The 12,416-nt window shown below is 35.8% G+C and overlaps 1 protein-coding gene across 6 annotated transcripts in view; it reads left to right on the top strand.

Annotated features, from left to right (window-relative positions):
- Positions 1-12,416, top strand: part of ARMC3 (armadillo repeat containing 3) — a 59,227-nt gene that overhangs the window by 17,658 nt on the left and 29,153 nt on the right. For 5 of the 6 annotated variants that reach the window (XM_071805223.1, XM_065831501.2, XM_071805227.1 and 2 more), the window contains 6 exons: positions 245-313; positions 631-806; positions 2,129-2,323; positions 3,124-3,307; positions 9,405-9,557; positions 9,682-9,787. In XM_071805223.1, coding sequence (XP_071661324.1) covers positions 245-313; positions 631-806; positions 2,129-2,323; positions 3,124-3,307; positions 9,405-9,557; positions 9,682-9,787 — 883 coding nt within the window. The remainder of the gene's footprint in view (positions 1-244; positions 314-630; positions 807-2,128; positions 2,324-3,123; positions 3,308-9,404; positions 9,558-9,681; positions 9,788-12,416) is intronic. The other variant, XM_071805226.1, reaches the window with a different exon arrangement.

A 12,416-nucleotide genomic window follows, 5' to 3' on the forward strand; every position in this document is an offset into this window, starting at 1 on the left:
AGTATTGAGGAACTCCCTGTACATCAAATGTGAAATAATGTTGTCTGGTACTTGAAAATGTTCTATCTGTTTTCTGGGCCCATTATGATCTTGGTATAACTTCAGTTGTATGTCATTCCCAGTCAGATCTTTTTGTCACTCTGGGAGTAACCATAAGTACATTTCCCTTGGAGCAGAATCTGTTTTTTTACTCAGCCAAGATTGCGAAACAAAAGACTTCATATTTGTATTTATTTCATTGTAGATGATGTCAAGAAGTTACTAAGAGAACTGGATGTCACGAATTCACTTATATCACGGCTGGCACCAGAAGGTAGCTTGCCATCTTCATTCCTTGTGCAACAATACAATTTATGGTTGCCATTTGATCAGACAATAGCATTTTCCTTGTAACTTATGATTTGTTATATTACATGTTAAATAGGTAATTACTTTTATAGGAGTAGCTCTGTTGCTCACTGAGTAGTGTTTTATGTTGTATAGATGGAGCAACATGTTTCTGGAGATGCCAAGTATGATTAACAGCTATTATTTATTGACCTCAAATAATATTTTAAACCATTGTATTAGTGAACATATACTGTGATTGATAAAACTTGATCAAACAGTTTCTTTTTTTTTTCCCCACAGAAGATGTAGTTATCCACGAATTTGCCACTCTCTGTCTAGCACATATGGCTGTTGAACATACTACTAAAGTACACATATTTGAGCAAGGTGGATTAGAACCACTTATCAGACTGCTAGGTAGCCCTGATCCTGATGTTCAGAAGAATTCAGTTGAATGTATCTACCTCCTGGTGCAGGTAAAGTTTTTTTGTTGTCATTTTAAACTACAGTGGTAGAGAAGCACTTCGCCTCACACTCCCTGTTCTCTGTGGGGTTAATAATTTTAGAATATTTATTTCCTTTACTCCTCCGTGTTCATCGATGTATTTGAAAACATTACGCTCAAGTCCTTGATTGTCACGTCTGTTAGGAGTATAGCTGATTTGGCTCTAATTCTCTTGAACTTAAAGCAATTAGCTGTGCTGCACAGCATTCTAAGTGAGATCAGACTAAGATTCAGATTTTTTAAATTAAATATTAATTTGTTTTCTTAGTTGGAAAATGTTAATCTCATTAATGAGAGTTATAACCTGTCTATCCAAAAGGTTGGAATAATCCTGTAAATTAAGGAACTAGCAATTACATTGTGCCTTGTTTTGGCCAGCAAGTCCATAGTCACAATTTTGAACATCTTTGTAATGAAAGGTGAATGCTGTCAACAGCTACTTTCCATACAGGGTGGAATAGATTTGTTATTGGCTACTTTCACACTGAGTGCTAATGTCATCCATATGCTGCTTAGCAAAAGAATGGTGCATTTGTATGGCAGTTCTCTTCCATGGCTTAAACGAGTCAATTCAATAATGAATTCAGTTTATAACTCTATCTCTTTTGGGGCATCAGAGCATGTCTATTCAGAATCACATTTTACTCTTTCTCCTTTTTTACTATCTCACTGTCTTTGTTGCAGGGTATATCTGGATAACTGCACCTGGTGCTTGCTTACATTGATAAGGATAATTGCATACTGCACATGTGCAATAAGCTATTTAAAAGCAAATTGTAATTTATTTATGTTTTTTCTATTTTAATATAATCTATTAGTCTTTTATTAAGCTGCACGTACATTGCTTAAAGTTGAAGTTTTAAATTGTCATTTTATAATTACTAAAACAAAAGAAGATATAACCGGGCAACCACAGTAGAGTGCAGAAACTACCCCTACTAAGGTAAATAAAAATGATGCAACTAAATTTTTAAAACTTTCTCAGAGAAACATGTATGTTCAGACGAACGTGGCAAAACCAAGAGTAAACAGGCTTCCTTAGATAGGACTAGATTCTGTAGTGTGTACTTTAGTTGTGCAAAAAGCTTGGAATTTGAGGTTGGTGGGGCTTGATTATATTCAGTTTATTACTTAGCTGAAAGGAAAGAAATCTTCCAAACTGGAAGTTCTGGAATATTGACTTATTTTTGTATGTTTGAAATCAGATTTTTGATGTTCTTTCTGTAAAGTCAGGAATTGATGTACAGTTATATTCTTGATCAGTAACATTCTTTGTTGAATATTTTACTGCAGGATTTTCAAAGCTGTGCTGCAGTTCGTGGACTGAATGTAATTCCGCCCTTGCTGGAACTACTGAAATCTGAGTACCCAGTTATTCAGTTGTTAGCCCTTAAAACCTTAGAAGTAATTAGCAAAGACACAGAAACCAGAATAACACTGGGAGAAAATAAAGGATTAGAATGTCTTCTGAAGATTCTGGAAACTAATGTACAGTTTATTTGTCTTAGAAGTTTTTTGTTCTTGCTGCTAACGTTAGTATGACTAATGAGAAATATTATTCATGGTATAGAAGAGTGATCAAAGAAGAAAGAACTCCTTATTTGGAGCTAACTATGATAGAAATAGGATAAGCAAGGATACCTAGCTTACTAAGAAAGGGAGCAAAGGGATTCACCAAAATGTTTATGTTTGTTTTATTGCTTTATTGCTATTAGTAATACTATTTTGCATTTACTGTCCATTTCTCCAACTGTTGTAAACATCAGAAAAAATTCACCATCTAGCTTTTTATACCATGTTTTCCCAAGATTTTTTATTATATGCTGAACACTGGAACTGTTTCCTAGTTTGAACATTGATTTTTTTTTTTTTTCTGAATTTACTTTGATATCAATAGCCTTACATCTAATTTCCTACATTGTTTATGTTACTATGAGACTCATTTTAGTGCTTCTTGAGTTCAGATGTCACCGTGGGAAATATAATGCATAGAGAAATATGTGACATTTTTGAAATTTTAAAGTGACAGGTCCTTTCTGAATACCTGCCTCACCCACTTTGGTGTAAATGAGAGACTTTCGATGTTTTTACTGTTTTTGATAAATTGTTTTGCATCCTAATGGATATCAAAGAAATTATACAAAAATATGAGTATGGGAATATGTACTTTGCAACATAAAAACACTGTTCAAAAGAAGGGTAGTACAATTATCCTAAAAGTTCCTAAAAGCTAAAGATATTTTAATCCTGATTTGAAGGCTATTTATTTGGGGTTTTTTCCTTGTTAGGAATTCAGCGATCTACATGTGGAAGCTCTTGCTGTGTTGGGAAATTGTCTGGAAGATGTGCACGCTCTGCAACTGCTGCAGCAGACAGGAGGCCTTAAAAAGCTGCTGTCGTTTGTAGAAGTCTCTACTGTTACTGATATTCAGAAGAACACAGCAAAGGCAATTGCCAAAGCAGCTTACGACTGTATGTGACTTTTTAAAAATCCATGCATGTGAATTTGATTATGAAGTAATTTTTCATTGAAAATGAGGCCATCTTATCTGGTTGAGGGTAGTACTTCTGGTGAAGAAAAATCTGACAAGAACGAATTACAGTGATGAGTCTTTGCAATCAAAGCAGCAATTAGATGCTAGGCTATATATATATGTATATATGAGAAAATGCTAAGATTTTGCCTCAATCTATTTTTAAATGTAATATATTCTTGCAAATGCTGTCCACAAAAAGGAAAATGGAGCTCTGAAAATATGATCTTTAGCTTTTGTTTGGTGATGCCAGGTAGCTGCTATCTTAAGCCACCTCTGCTGGCACTATTTCTCATCAGTATCAGTTAAGACTTAATCTGAAGCTGAATTCTTTTGGCATACAACCGCTCATATAAATGTCAGGCAATTTCAAATACAAATTCCTTTAACAGGGACATGAAAAAAAGTCTTTCAAATGGCTTGCAGATTAATATTCCCAGTGGCGTTAAATAGTTTCATTGTCATCTCTTTATAATTATTCATCCTATAGTTCTTTTTTATATGCTTTTATATAATTCAACAAGGAATTCTGAATTAGGCAGGACATGCTCATCACTTTTGCCCACAAGGATGCTCTTTAAATAAATCTACATTTGAAATTGCTTCCATACTTTATTTTTTGAGTTGCAACATATGCCTACTAGTTCTAGATAACAAAATGCAATGTAAGAAATGACCTACTTCTGTCTATAGATTGTAATTCTGCAAAGGGATTTTGATGACAGTACCTATGACAGTAGAGCTTAAATATTTCATTCATATTTCTACCATCTCATGGTTGAATCATGGCTTTAATTTATGTGTATTTTACAAATGCGTTATCTAATTGAATACATGGCTAAAATAATCTCTCTGCAGTATTTCAGACCTCCTTTCTTCTCTCCCCATCTTATCTTTCTAATTATTTTCTCACCTTCCTTAGTTTGACTTCCTGAATATTTGCAATTATTTGGATTGCAAATGATACATGAAAAGAGTGAAATCTACCTTTCCTAATATTCTGTGGATTTCTGTGTGCTTTTATCCTTATCTGTCAGAAGCTTTGTAAGTCACCCAAAAATTATTTTAATCATTATAATGTTTAGGTATCCAAGATAGGAAGGGAACTTCTTATGCCAGTATTTTCTTTGTGTATTTTCCTGTGTTGTTATTTTATTATGCAACTTAGGACTGTCAGTATGATTTTTATAGTCCTGTGACAGGCTTGTAAGTAGTTTGCCAAGCAGATTTCTATTTGCTACTACTACTTTCTACCGTGTCTTACTCCTTTTTCATATTGATTTTCAAATAAGCATAGCCTTCTTGTCCTATTTCACACCTTTTTCAGTGTTTGTGGCCTAATATTTTAGCAGCTCTTAGTAGAAGCATGTCTGAACACATTTTTAAAGCACAGTGGCAAAAGCTACACATAATATATTACTGTAGTGCCGATGATCTTATACCATGGGATGTTACTGTCAGTGAAGATGCATCTTCTTGTCATGCTTCTTTACAAATGGAGTCAACGTGGTTTCATTATAAAGGTTTGCTCTCTTCTTCAGCCTCTGACAGTTGGTATGGATGAAACAAGCAGGGAAAATAGATCAAAAGAAGATTTGAAATATTTGCTTCCAAGATGTAGAATTTTGGTGACAACCAGTTCGTCACAGGGCGACATGTTGTACTGGTGCAGTGGAAAACACAGTCCAGCAAACTTGGTTCTCCACATGGCCCCAGAAGTATTGAATTTATTTCAAATACATAGAGCTACTGGTCTGAAGTCAACCTTCCAGTGGAAAGAAAAGTGACATTGGAGCCACTATAAGAAAGGGTCCAAGTGCAAAAAGAAACCAGAAATATTTGCAGTTCTTGTTTGTTTGGATCCTGGTTGTAAATATACTAAATAGTCTGTCCAACGTGCACTACTAATGTATACGATACTCATACCTGGCTTGATGTAAAACCAAGATAATGCAACACAGCTGTAAGTTTTTTTCGTTACTGTTTCATTAAATTTGCAATAGCCATACAGTAGCCCACACTCTTCAAGTGGTTATGTTTTACAAACAATTCCTGCATACTTGAGAAAAAAAATACTGCTTTTCTTTGAGAAGAGAAGCATACTTCTGCTATGATAGAACATGCATCTATCTGGTTTTTTAATCCTGGGAGCTGAGTATCAATCAGTGTCTGGTTTTGAAATTATTATTGTTGACAGATGGAGTTTAGTTTCGGTTTTGTTTTTTTCCTAATAGATGTGATCATAGCAAACATTTTGGTTTTATGCCCCTTTCAGTCCTTTGACAAGGGACTCCTGTAACTTTGTTCTTGTTGTTGTAAGACAGATGTATCCCTTAAGACAGGGACTATCATATATGCAGTCCTAAAATTACATTCGGCCCTTTGAAGGCAATCGCAAGGCTGATGTGGCCCCTGGTGAAAATGCGTTTGGCACCCCTGCCTTAAGAGATATTCTCAATCTCAGAATCAATTACATGGTACAAACACTATATTCAATATTAAACAGCATTTTTAGGACACTGCTCTGTTAAAGTAAACTAAAATTTATCTTATTTCTATGCATAATCTTTATCCCTTTGCCCCTGAATATTTGTTTTGTGACATAATTTTGAATTTAGTATATTAATTGAGCAATGACTTTATTTTGTATGCTCAGAATGACAGTGGTGAATTTTACTGTGATTCCCTCTTTTCCCAGGAAACTATGCAGTCATTTCAGAATGCAAAATATAATTTAATGCTATAAATTATTGAATATCTGCGAGTGGATTATCTGGACTGTTGAATAAGGAAGGCCTGACTTTCCCCTGGCAATGCCAGACACACCAGCAACAACAAAATGCTATGGAGTGTCTATGGAGAAAGTTTGACCTTGCTCGGCCAAACTTCTGGTTTGAAGCTCTCCCCATTCTTTCTGTGTATCTAAATGCAAATCTTTTCAAATGGGAGTATAGTAAGCATGATCTGTAGCCTGATTAACATGTACTTTTTCATAACACAGGCTTTTATTTATCCAGGTTATCTCAACTCAAGATCAGTGAGAGGTCATGATACTATTTAACATAAACTTTTTTTCATTTGAAATTGGTATAAATAATTCCATAAGGTGATGACAGTGAGATGAATAGGTAATCAGTGGAACTCTGATCATGATTTTGGGGTAAGAAGGGGAAATAGGAAAATATATTGAAAAACAAGGTCTGGCTCATTATCAGGTCAGTACATGAAAAACTGGACAGAAGTGTTAGGACTCCAGACTCTTTTAGTTGGGTGTGCTTTAATATTTTACTTCATGTTAAATCAATATATTTAAATTACTTATGGGTCAAGAATTTCTTCACTGTAAATACGGTGTTGGCACTGACGTGAGAAGTGCTTAATTACAAAGGATGCTTTTCAATTGTACATTCTTTTCTGCAGTAAAAGCCAAAGGAAACAACTCATACAAACAGAGAGAAAATCAGCAGAAAATATTCATCCCTTAAATAGAATAGACACCTAGATCTTAAAATATTAATGATTTTTATCTATCTGTCTAGCTAGCTAAATTTAAATTTACTATAAATTCAAATCCAAAACTGTGTTTCCACATTATTGAAAAATTCTTTATTTTATTTAAAATACTTTAAATTACCGTTTTCACTCACTCACATGAATTATTCATATTATTATTATTTTGTATAGGCAGAAATTATCTTTAAAGTTAAATGCTTACCCATCATCATGACTACCTTTAAAAGCAATAATAATTTTTAAGAAAATCTGCATAGTAATAAGTAACTTGCCGTACAAGACTAAATTACTGAGGCATGAAGAACCTCTAGAGATCATTATAGAGATTATGGGCTACTTTGGCAATCAACAGGCCAGCAGCATACTTTATTACGTGTCAAAATGGTCTGTAATCCCAGTTAAAGCCTTCTCTTGAGAGCTGACTGATGTGTGTCAGTGTTGTGGCCAATGTTCTGCTGATTCTTAAAATCCTTCCCATTGTATTTCTTGCATCTTTTGCTTTGTGATTTTAGTTGCCTATCTCTGATGATTCTAAAAATACTTAAAATTGAGCTAGAGAGGAGAAAATGGCTAACTGTCTTGTGTATGTGCATTGAGTCATTTCTACTGTAAGTAGATTTTCAGTTGAGCTTCCTTTGCATTGGCTTTGTGGACTTCTATTTGTTTACTTTTATTCGCTGCAAATTCAGCTTTATTTAAAAGATACTTCCGATATTTTTCTTTCTTTTTCAAACTTTTTATTCGTAAGACAACAGTTCAAATAAGGGAATGATCCCTCCAAACGTTAGTAAGCACGGGTAAGATTTCCAGACATGTCTAAGTCCTACTGACTTCTCAGTTCCTGAATTTCTTTGATACATTCAAAAATTTTACCATGTAGATATAGCTTGAAGCATGTCATTAGTCTGCTTTAAGTCGTGGATATGGTCAAATGTTTATTGACCCTTGTAACTGCAGAGCTTCTATGCTGTTGAGTGCCTTTCTGGCTGAGAAAGTTTTACTCAGGACTCAGAATTTCTAACACCTGTACTTCTGGTTTTGGGGATGAGTGAGTTTATCAGTATAGTTGCCAGAGGTCTCTAGATACTTTGTAGCTGTTCTCTGTTGTTACTTCTGTAGAGGAAGGAAACGTCTATTATAAAATCATAGAACATATATAAAAACATAGAACGTTGTTGGAAGGGACCTTCAAAGCTCATCTAGTCCAACCCCCTGCAATGACCAGGGACATCTTCAACTAAATCAGGTTGCTCAGAGCCCCATCAAGCCTGGCCTTGGATGTCTCCAAGGATGGGGCATCTACCACCTCTCTGGGCAACTGGTGCCAGCATTTTACCACACTCATTGTAAAAAATTTCTTCCTCGTAGCTAGCCTGAATTTCCCCTTTCTTAATTTAAAACCATTACACCTTGTCCTGTCATAACACACCCTTCTAAAAAGTCTGTTCCCATCCTTCTTATAGGCTCCTTTTAAGCATGGAAAAGCTGCAATGAGGTCTCCCCAGAGCCTTCTCTTTTCCAGGCTGAACAGCCCCAACTCTCTCAGCCTGTCCTCACAGCAGAGCTGTTCCAGCCCTCTGATCATCTTCGTGGCCTCCTCTGGCCCCTCTCCAACAGGTCCATGTCTTTCCTGTGCTGAGCGCTCCAGAGCTGGATGCAGGACTCCAGGTGGGGTCTCACCAGAGTGGAGCAGAGGGGCAGAATCACCTCCCCTGACCTACTGGCCACGGTCCTTTTGATGCAGCCCAAGATATGATTGGCCTTCTGGGCTGCGAGTGTACATTACCAGCTCATGTCCAATCTCTGACCCACCAGTACCCCCAAGTCCTTCCCAGCAGGGCTGCTCTCAATCCCTTCATCCCCCAGCCTGGATTGATACCAGAGGTTGTCCAGTCCTTCATTAGCTGCTGCAGATCATTGCAGTGTAGGTCAGCAGTGAACCCTGTGTCACCAGGCTAAAACATAAAATTGAAATTCTCTGCAAAGTGTGTGCTAATGAAGAACTGCAAGCTATGCAGAATTTAAAATTCAATTTTTAACACCCACTGCCTCTCTTTGGCTGTTGTAGTATGTTATCTTGTACTCCACCAAGTTCAATTGTACATTTACTAGTATGTTCTTCAATTTTATGCATTTGGACTTTGTTAGCAACAACCAAAGTAAGCATTATCCTGAGTATGACCTGTTGAATTGGAAAAGGTGTTTTCATCAAGCCTGTATGCATTCTGCAGTTTTAAGTCTTACAGAGAACAACTTTCGCATTCTGTTGGACTATGTATGTTTAAAGCTGCATTTAATAGTCATCTTTTGGGCTTGACTCAGAGTTCCCTGAAGTGTAGTGGGTTTTGGATCAGGTCCTTTGTACATATTTCTTAATTGCTGGTGCCTCTGTTACTAAAATATTTCCATTTCTATGGTATCAAAAGCAAGCGTTATGTTGGAAACAACTGCATGAAATAAGATTCATGTCATTTCATTGAAAATGAATGCATATTATTGCTATTGATCTCTTTCATTTAAAGCTGAAATTAGAAAAATCTTAAATGAGGAAGAGGTTGAGAAGTCTCTCATAAACCTTTTGAAAATTGATAATGATGGAGTTAAAGTTGCTGCTTCCCAAGCAATTTCTGCCATGTGTGAGAATTCAGCTACCAAACGTGCATTTGGACTCCAGGGTAAGTGAGGTGGGAAGGGATGAACTGAGAATCTGTGCTTTTTCTTTTATAAGGAACATATTATAATTTTACAGATTGCCATCGTTTATTTGAAGGTTCATGTATACAATTATTTCTTTCAAAGGGATTCCCCAGCTAGTGCAGTTGCTAAACAGTGACAGTGAAGAGGTAAAAGAAGCTGCAGTGACAGCATTAGCAAATTTGACAACAGCCAGTCCTGGTAATGCAAGGTGAGTCTGCAATAATTAAATTGTTGTTTGAAACACTAATCTGAACACAAGTGATAATATTTTCATTTTTAATGAATTCTTCATCTTATCCCACAAGGCAGGTCTGTTTGAATTTGACTCTAAGGCACTTTTTGGTGCTTATGAGTCATCTGGAATAGGTTGCTTCCCATCAGTGTTACAAGAGTTACACTATTTCTACTAACATTTGTTTAATCAAGGAAAGGTATGAAGCAGATGTAATGAAAGCAGAGATATAAATCATGTTTTGAAGAGAACATAAGAGGAAAATATGCCTCATGATCTAAGACATTCGATGTGGGATATTTTTTGAAAATTCAAAATCAGTAAGGTATCCTTTACAATTTTATGGTTCATGCAACTTTTTTGCCTGATTTAAACCCGGTCCTTGAGGGAGATAGCACTCAGATATTCTGAGTATTGGTATTGTCTTTCTCTTTTTTTCATTGTTTCCCAAGTAAAAGAGAATGCTTATAGTGCATTCTCTAAAAGAAAGGAAGTGTAATTTCAGTATCCAGAATAATTAACAAAGGACGATTAGCTGACTATAAGTTCCAAAATAATTGTATCAACTAAATTTTGTTCTCAGTTGCAGAGTTCTGGTATCCCAACTCTATTAAAAGTTCTGTTCAGGGAAAAGAAACAGAGCAGTCTGACGTATATGAGCAATCACATGTAACTAACAAACCATAAAATAATTCCTTAAAAGTTTCCTGGAATATACTCAAGGAAGTTGTAATCCATTCACAGGCATTCTTTGAAGTGAAAAAGTAAAAAAACTCACCAAATAAATTATTTGTTTCAATTTATTGATTCAGCTCTAATAGCCACCAGTATTCACTTAATGTTACCAGATGGAGCCATAATTTGGCACAAGAGAATAATATTCTCAGATTCACATAATAGATTTTTGGTCTGATATTCTGCTCTCATGTGCTTGACTCTCCAGTTGGTGTCAGTGGGAGTCACACACACATGAAAAGAGCACAGGACTGGAGTCTAGGGGTCAAACTTTCAGCTCTGCTACAGCTGTTTTTCGTAGTGCAGCCCTTTGAGGTTTCACATTGTGAAAAGGGAATCTCCGGAGAGTTTTGAGTTGGTATAGCAGCTCATGCCAATTCATTCATTTTCTTTTGCCAAGGAGATAGTCACGACATTGTTTAGCTCGACTGCTAGAACAATTCTCTGAGACCTCAGGCAGGGAAATTGCTGTCTCTCTTCCTCTGCATTATAATGGAGTTTGTATTTGTTTCTTGCTGCGCAGAGTCAGGAAATTGTAAAGGTGGCTTACATACACTGCTCTCTCTTTGCAATTCAGCTCCAAGTACAATATGGAAGCACCAGATAATCTAATCACACATCTTCTGTGAAAATCAGGAAGCAATAATTTACATTAAATATGTATATTGGATGAATGCCATGTGACTGTATAATTACTTCAAAGTTTCATTTCCAAATCAAAACCATTAATAACTCATAGAAGGGTCCAAGTATGACTAGGATCTATAAATGAATATATAGAGTTGAACCCTCAGCTGATAGAAATTGATATAGTTCCAGCTCACTGACTGTCTGGCCCATACTTATTTTACATTCACATAATAAGAAAAATAATTTGGAGAAAATGCATTCTAGATTGGGTTACCATAGTCATACATCTTTCTAGAATATTTTGTGTGTGTGTCTTGTAAACCACGGAAAATAAGTGTATATATAATGAAGATGCTGATTTACTTTTATAATGATGTGACTTTGCTGTATAACTGACGATATTCTAGTCCCAAATGAGGCTAATGCGACTAGTGCCCTTTTATTGGCTATAGATGAGATTCTTGTTATAAACCCTTCAAGAATATTAAATCGTAAAGGTAGTAGTAACAGGTAGACCTTATGTGGCAAGAACAAAATGTGGACAGTAAAGGGAAGACTATTTACTCTAAATGTTTTAACTTTTTACTAGCCAGCCAAAAATTAAATCTTGTTGAACTCATATACATGTGTTCTGCCGTATTTCATTTCATGAGCATTTTTGCGTGTATTGTATTGACTGGAGGATGTGTACCTTGCCCCTTCATTTTGTACAGCATATGTTACAGAATGTAAACAGAATACAACACATGGCTATTTTTGCTAGAGATTTGTTTTTTCTGTTAGGAATATTTTGTCAAGAAGTGTTGTCTACTTTTCATATAATATGGAAAAAAATACAAGTTAAACCAAATTGTATAATTAAGGCTTCCACAATAGCTAGCTCATAAGGATAAAGTCTTCCATTGATTAATAACACAAGAACAGCATAGGCAATGGGCAATACTACCCCCCACTAATCTATATTAACCTTGACCTTTAGGTGCTTCCCCACAGCAATGAAAGGCGAGTTCTGTACCCTGAGCCAATCAATCCTTTGTTTCTCAACCAAGACAGTTAATAAAGGTGCCAAATATGGTGGAGGTTTTGTAATTAGAACACCTGTTCATGATGAACGGGACAGAGACCAGGTTGTCATTTCACACAAGTCCCCAAGCAACCACGATTTGTGATTTAATGAATGACTCTGCCTCCCGTAAGTATTTTAACCAAAGATCTAGAGCAAAAGGTAACATGAATCCCA

Source organism: Patagioenas fasciata, chromosome 2, assembly GCF_037038585.1.
Source record: "Patagioenas fasciata isolate bPatFas1 chromosome 2, bPatFas1.hap1, whole genome shotgun sequence".
Classification (NCBI taxonomy): Eukaryota; Metazoa; Chordata; class Aves; order Columbiformes; family Columbidae; genus Patagioenas; species Patagioenas fasciata.